The 6,867-nt window shown below is 58.2% G+C and overlaps 1 protein-coding gene across 2 annotated transcripts; it reads left to right on the top strand.

Moving 5' to 3' along the window:
• The first annotated feature begins 6 nt into the window (after positions 1-6).
• Fam3a (FAM3 metabolism regulating signaling molecule A) lies at positions 7-6,631 on the top strand. Of its 2 annotated transcripts, XM_010638799.2 has the most exons (9): positions 7-192; positions 1,577-1,690; positions 2,081-2,104; positions 3,794-3,917; positions 4,009-4,067; positions 4,575-4,625; positions 4,850-4,934; positions 5,014-5,140; positions 6,005-6,631. In XM_010638799.2, exons 1-9 carry the CDS (start codon positions 180-182, stop codon positions 6,098-6,100), a joined length of 693 nt encoding a protein of 230 aa, XP_010637101.1. In that variant the 5' UTR covers positions 7-179; the 3' UTR covers positions 6,101-6,631. The 2 variants fall into 2 exon arrangements, with proteins under 2 accessions (XP_010637101.1, XP_010637102.1); XM_010638800.2 differs by lacking the exon at positions 1,577-1,690.
• Positions 6,632-6,867: the final 236 nt, after the last annotated feature.

Below are 6,867 nucleotides of genomic sequence, written 5' to 3'. Positions count from 1 at the left end.
TCCGATTGACAGCCGCCGGCTTCCCGAGTGCTTGGAGAAACAAGTTGTAGCATTGATCCTGCCCGGCCCGCTTCCCCCTGACTCCACCCAAACCTGCTCTTCTGCCCCGTCCTCCCCGGAGCGCACTGTCCCCAATCAGTGCACCCACCGGCGGTCCCAGCCCAGCGGGAGACGTGGACATGAGGTTGGCAGGTGGGTGGCTCTCATAGCACGGGAAGGAGGCCCAGGTGTCCGACTTTGTGGCCGGAGGGGCCCGGGAGAGATGCTGGGTTTGCGCGCTCACTCGCTTCCTGACCTTGAGCAAATCCTTTCAGCCCCGACCCGTTTAGCTTTCCAGACCGGGAGATGAAGATGAGAGTGGCCAAGCCCACCCAGCTCAGAGCGGGGGGCTGCCTGCCGCTTGGCGAATGAGGTGCGACAGAGGCCCCGGGAGGCCTGGCAGCTAGGGACAGGTGGAGGAGAGGCAGGGCCCCTTCGGGGGCCGGATGCCAGCTGAAGGCAGCTCTGGTGTCTCTGCCGCCTTGTGGAAGGTTGGGCTGCGGGGAGGTGGAACGTAAGGCCCAGACTTGGAGTGCAGACCTGCTCCACATCCAGTGGAGCTGGGAGGTGAGACTCGCTGCCGGTGTGGGTGCTGTAGAGGCCAGGCCCGGAGCTAAAAAGAAAACAATGAGTCATTGCTCCATGGCACTGAGTGCCCGCCTAGGTGGATGAAATCACCGGAAAAGGGCACAGGTAGAGACTAGGAGCAGTGCCTTACCGAGCCTGCTCCCATCCAGCTTTTAGGCGGGGATTAGAGGAAGATCATCAAGCCACACAGTGTCCAGAGGCATTGGGTGGGGATAGCGTGCTGTCTTGGAAGCCAGTGGTGACAGATTTCTATTAGGAGGAGGACACAGGCAGCCCACTGAGAGGTCAAGGAGGACGATAGCCCCCAGGTGATCGTGAAGATCTCCCCAGGCTGTTTCTTTTGTTTCTTTGGGATGATCGCGCAAAGCCAGAGTGGAGCAGATTGGGGAGAGGGTGGGAGGTGAGGTGGGAGGAAGGGCAAGTGTAAGTGTAGAAGACTTTGGAAAAGTTTGAGTGAAGAAGTTGAAGGGGAGAGACGGAGATGTTGAGAACCCAGGAGACAGAGTATGACGGAGGGCCAGGTTTCCACTGCCAGAAATCAGGGAAAGTAGGGGAGCACAGGCCCCAGCTTGCAGCAGGTGAAAGACGGCTTCCCGTCAGGACCAGAAAGAAGGGGGGCCGGTGGTGGTGGCAATGCCAGAGGCAGGAGGTGGAGGTTTCCTGGGGAAGGACACAGCTCCCTTCCGGGGGCAGCAGGGTCCTGAGGGCCCTCCCAGCCGACCAGCAAGAACCCACATGGGCAGCCACGGGGCTTGGACTCCACTTCCCCCTCCTGCCTGCTGGGCAGATGGAGGCTCCCCCCTGGAGCCTGGTGGATGACAGGAGGTCCCCACAAACTGGTCCTCTGGCCCTGCTTCCCAAGAGGAAGGGAGAGCTGGTTCAAGAGGCCAGGGGTCACCCTAGGATTCTCTGGTGCCTGAGGCAGGCCCGCCTGTCTATCCCACCCCAGGCCCCCTCCGCATCGTGGTCATAGTCGTCGCCGTGGGTCTCACCTGGATCGTCGTCAGCATACTCCTGGGTGGGCCTGGTGATGGCTTTCCTCGCATCCAGCACCTCTTCACCAGTGAGTGTGGAGTCAGTGGGGGTCCCTTCCTTGGCAGGCCACCCCCCAGCTACCCTCCACCTATCTCCTAGCACTGAGTGCCACCTTACCCCTGCCAAGCAGGTGCTACAGCTCAACAAGCAACACCTCGAGTTCCAGTCCCAAGCCCAGGGGAAGTCAGTAGGAGTACCAGGAGGCACTCCGCAGGCTCTCCGTAGGACCCTCATATAGGGAGGTGCCTCTTCACCCTGTGATCGGGCCACATCCCTGCAGTACTCTGTGGCTGGAATTTCCCCCTTTCCAGGAGCAAAAAGGGGGTGTTCAGTTTTGCTGCTGAGTATCACTTAGCCTTGAGTGGCAAGGCCTGGCCCTGAGGCTGCCACGCTAACAGAAACACTCTTGTCTCCACAGGCCCCGAGAGCTCTGTGACTGCAGGTAAGGCTCTGTCCTACCCCACTCCTCCCTATGTGGCCCTCAGGGTTGTGGTTTCTCCCCATCTCCCCCAAACACAGCTAGCGCTGCCCACTGAGCTGTGGACCCGGTAGCCAGCTCTGCCTGCACCACACAATGCCCAGGGCCAGGTGGATGGACAGCGCCATTGCAGAAGGGAAGAGTTAGAAGGGAAGGATGCTGGGCCTGTCCCCCGAACCAGCCCAGCCCTCTTTAGCAAATGCTTGCCCAGTCACACCCTTGCTTGCCTCCTTGCTAGAGGATATTCTCTGTGTCTCTCTCAGGTACTGGGGGTCTGGGAATGGAATCCAGGGCCTTGGCCCTGAAATACACCCCCCAGCCCTTTTAAAAAATTTTATGTATTCATTTGTTTATTTATTTGGGGTTTTTTTCTATGTGGCCCGGGCTGGCCTCAAACTCACAGCAATCCTCCTGCCTCAGTCTCCTGAGCGCTAGGATTAGGGGCATTCACCACCAATCTAGGTTTATTTTTTGAAACAGGGTCCTGCTAAGCTGCCCAGACTGGGCTCAAATTTGTAATCCTCCAGCCTCAGGTCCCAAATTCCTGCACCCAGCTGTTTTGTTTTCTTTTTTTTCCAGACAGGGTCTTGTTCTGTAGTCCAAGCTTGCTTGGGATTCCCTATTGTAGCCCAGGTTGGCCTTGACCTCAGGATCTTCCCGACTCAGCCTTCTGAGTGCTGGCTTCATTCAGTGTGTGGCTACAATGTGTGTATTTCTACCAACCGTCTCTTAAAGGCAATGTAGGCCTTTTCTGCCATGCAGCTGAAGATTCCACAGCCTCTACCCATTCGTTCCCAGCCCCAAAGCCACAGCCACACAGAAGGATCCTACTTCCCCTGACACCAAAATGGATTTCAGTGTCCCAGACCCCAGTGGTTTGCCTCTGCCCAGTTCTGTGGGGCAGCAGTGTGAAGTGGAGGTGTCGCCAGGTGGAGCTCTGTCTGAAGCTCCAGGGGAAGGGGCTTCAGGCCTGGTCCTGGCTCTTGCACTGAGGCTGGTGACTGCACCATGCTGATCTCTACCTCCTTGTCACATGGCCACCTCCTTTCTCACGCCTGTCCTTTATAAGGGCTCAGCCTGCTACAGTATGATCTTACCCTTACTAATCCATCTGCAGAGACCCTGTTTCCAAACAAGGCCACGTTCTGAGGTGCTGGGAGTTGGGATTCCAGGGTATCTTTTTTGTTGTTTTTTTGAGACAGAGCCTGACTTTGTAGTTCAGGCTGGCCTCAAACTCACAGCCATCTTCCTGCCTCAGCCTCTTGAGTGCTGGGATCAGAGGTGTGTGCCATCACGCCCGGGCTTCCCTCGTATCTTTGGTGGAGACACAGTTCGAAGCACAGCAGAGGTCCTCTCGCTCCTGTCCCCATCACTGTGGGGACTTGGGGACCTGGGGACCTCTGTATTTGGGCTCCAAGCCCGGTTTCCTCTGTTCCTGTGCATGGGCCACAGCCAGCCTTTGCCTCCTAGGTTGCTGTCACCTCACCCCAGGACAGTGTCCAAGTTTCCCTTGCCTTGGCCAGAGCCACACCCCCACTGCGCTGGTTCCCTGCCCTGCAAGCTCCTGTCCGCACCGTCCCCCCATACCCCGCCCCGTGGATCTAAAGTGACTCTGGGGCCAGGTCCTTGGGTCATACCTCTGTCCTTGGTCAGAACCACGGGCCAGGAAGTACAAGTGCGGCCTTCCCCAGCCGTGTCCCGAGGAGCACCTCGCCTTCCGCATGGTCAGCGGCGCTGCCAATGTCATTGGGCCCAAGATCTGCCTGGAGGACAAGATGTGAGCTCAGGGCCCACACGGGTGAGAGGTGGGGCGGGACTCCTGATGAGGAGAGAGCCTGTGTGACCATGGTGACTCCGTCCCCTGTCAGGCTCATGAGCAGTGTGAAGGACAATGTGGGCCGTGGGCTGAACATTGCGCTGGTGAATGGTGAGTCCCTGCACGATGCCACCCCTCCCTTCCTCACCCCCAAGCAGCTGCCATGTTTGCTGGTTGCCTCTCCAGGAGCTCCCAGAGCTATAGGAAGGGTCCCAGCGGAAGTGACCCATGGACAAAGCAGGCAGCCACATGCAGGTCCCAAATGCATACCAGCTCTGTGGCTTTGGGTGAGCTGTGCCTATCTGAACAAAGCGACAGGGAGGGGAGTGTTTGCAAAGCTCTGGAAGCCAGGCACATTGGCGCATACCTGGTACCCTAGCACTCGGAGGCTGAGGCAGGAGGATCACCATGAATTTGATGCCAGCCTGGGCAACATAGTGAGTTCAAGGCCATCATGGACTGCACAGCAAGACCCAGTCTCAAAAAAGCAAAAACAAAGAAAAAAGAGAAAAAAAAGTTTTTGGAAGAATTGCAGCCAGTTGCCACCCATGGTGCCCGAGTGGGTGGTGTAAATGGCACATGGCTCACTCAGAAGGTCCCTGTCTTCCTCCGACGCAGGGGTGAGTGGCGAGCTCATTGAGGCCCGGGCCTTTGACATGTGGGCTGGAGGTGAGTGTGGCCGGCACCTTCCACCCTCTGTGGCCCTGGGCTCAGGATGGGGGAGGTGACACCAGCCAGGGCTACAGGCTGTGTGCTTCTGGCCAGTTTGTCCCTTGATGGGCCCTTTCCCTGCCCAGTCCCATCTTGCTTTCCTCAGTGGGAGTGAGGGCTTTGGGGAAGGGCTGGGCTGCTGGGCCTAAAGCCCCGTGTTTTGTGGGCCACGCACATCCCAGATGTCAACGACCTGCTGAAGTTCATCCGGCCCCTGCACGAAGGCACCCTGGTGTTTGTGGCCTCCTATGATGACCCAGCCACCAAGTAAGTGACTGCCCGGGGGAGCCTGAGCCTGGCCTCACAATGACAGCCCAGACTCACCTGTCTCCCGGCTGTGTGGCAGGATGAATGAGGAGACCAGGAAGCTCTTCAGCGAGCTAGGCAGCAGGAACGCCAAGGAGCTGGCCTTCCGTGACAGCTGGGTGTTCGTGGGGGCCAAGGGTGTACAGAACAAGAGCCCCTTTGAGCAGGTACAGCACCCCTACCTTTGCCTCCCAGACACCCCTTCCATCCATAGCAACATTTAGCTTCTCAAAAGTGTTTGACCCTAAAGGGTCTTTTGTTTTTTGTTTGTTTGAGACAGAATCTTGCTGTGTAATTCAGGCTGGCCTTGAACTCACTATGTAGCCCAGGCTGGCCTCAAACTCATGGTGATCTTCCTGCCTCAGCCTCCCAAAGGCTGGGATGATAGGCATGTGCCACCATACCTAGCTTTTAAAGGGTCTTGAAGTGACAAAGTTTGCACAGTGGCAAAGTCCCAACTAAGAAAGCGTCCTTCTCAACATCTCAGGTGTGCAAGCCCACCCAAGGCCTCAGAAGCCTTGGGTCCCTGGTCTGCACCATGCTGCACACTCTGCCCTCCAGGCTCGCTCATGTCAGGCCCTGTGCTTAGGCTGGGCCACAAGAGAGCCCCAGGTACCAGCATCAAGTTGGGGCGGCTCCTGGCCCAGCCCAGGCCGCAGCACCCCAAACTTTCTTCTCCACGACACATGAACACATTTCTAGAAGGCTCTGGCTGATAAAGGAGCAGCTTGAGGAGTTGGGCAAGATGGTGTACACCTGTAATCCAGGCACGCAGGAGGCTGAGGCAGGAGGGTTGTTGTGAGTTTGAGGCCAGCCTGGGCTACAGAGTGAGACCTGGCTCAAAAAGCCAAAAAGAAAGGGGGTGGGCTCAAGCTGCCTGCCCTGGGGCCTTGCTGTGGCTGCAGGTGCTGGGCTCCCTTTAGCAGGGATGCATCCTCCCTCCCCTCTGCACTGTTCCCTCTCCCTGGCAGTGGCAGCCTAAGAGCCCACACACAGACTCTCCCTGTCCCTGTCCCGTCCCACCCCTGCAGCACGTGAAGAACAGCAAGCACACCAACAAGTACGAGGGCTGGCCCGAGGCGCTGGAGATGGAGGGCTGCATCCCGCGGCGGAGTGTAGCCAGCTAGCTTGGGGCCCGGCCTGGCCCAGCCGGGGCTCTGGCGTGACCACATGGCCTCCAGGTGCACTTGGCACAGGAGCCCAGGTACCTCTGTCCTCCTGCAAGCTGGCATTAAGGCCTGCCCCTCCCAGCCTTTCCCCTCCAACCTGAGGGCCCAGCTACCAGGGCCCTGGGTGCCCAACCCTGTCACCAGGGCAGCCACCTGGTAGGTGGAGGCCTCTTGTGGGACAGTGCCATCCAGGGCTGTGTCCCTGCCCTGCAGCAGGAGCGGTCTGGGAGCAGTCTCTGGAGTGGCAGGTGGCAGCAGCGAGTGTGGGGGCCACCCGCCAGGTGGCCTCGTAGCAGACAGCCTGTGTCCCCAGCCCCGTAGCCACACCCCACAGTGACGGGGACCAGTGCTGGTGTCACTCGAGTCAGGACTAGGATGTGCGGGCCTGAAGACTGGGATAGGAAGTAAAACTGGTGGTGCAGCCGGGTGTGGTGGTGCTTGTCTGTCATCCCAGTGCTCAGGAGGCTGGGGCAGGAGGATCCCCGCGAGTTTGAGGCCAGCCTGGACTACTTAGCGAGACACTGTCTCAAAAGACCAAAAATAAATAAATAAACAAAACAGAGTGCAGAAGTATCTGGGTGCAGATGAAAAAGAGCAGGTGGTTTGGTATTCTGGATGGGAGCTATCAGGACACTGCCAGCATCCTGGAGGTGACCATGTCATGCTGATGGCCTTAGGAGTTCTGCTGTGGCAGCAGCAGGAAGTGCTAGCCTCAGGGAAACCAA

Source organism: Fukomys damarensis, unplaced genomic scaffold, assembly GCF_012274545.1.
Source record: "Fukomys damarensis isolate Sample0158 unplaced genomic scaffold, DMR_v1.0_HiC HiC_scaffold_39, whole genome shotgun sequence".
Classification (NCBI taxonomy): domain Eukaryota; kingdom Metazoa; phylum Chordata; class Mammalia; order Rodentia; family Bathyergidae; genus Fukomys; species Fukomys damarensis.
Note: the sequence above shows the minus strand (reverse complement) of the source record. Positions and strands in the feature narration are given on the sequence as shown.

Bases quoted from the DNA above. Each gene is read 5' to 3' on its own strand.
- Fam3a (XM_010638799.2), top strand. The intron at 4,068-4,574 runs GTGAGTCCCTGC...CCTCCGACGCAG, and splicing joins GAACATTGCGCTGGTGAATG to GGGTGAGTGGCGAGCTCATT. The intron at 5,141-6,004 runs GTACAGCACCCC...CCACCCCTGCAG, and splicing joins ACAAGAGCCCCTTTGAGCAG to CACGTGAAGAACAGCAAGCA.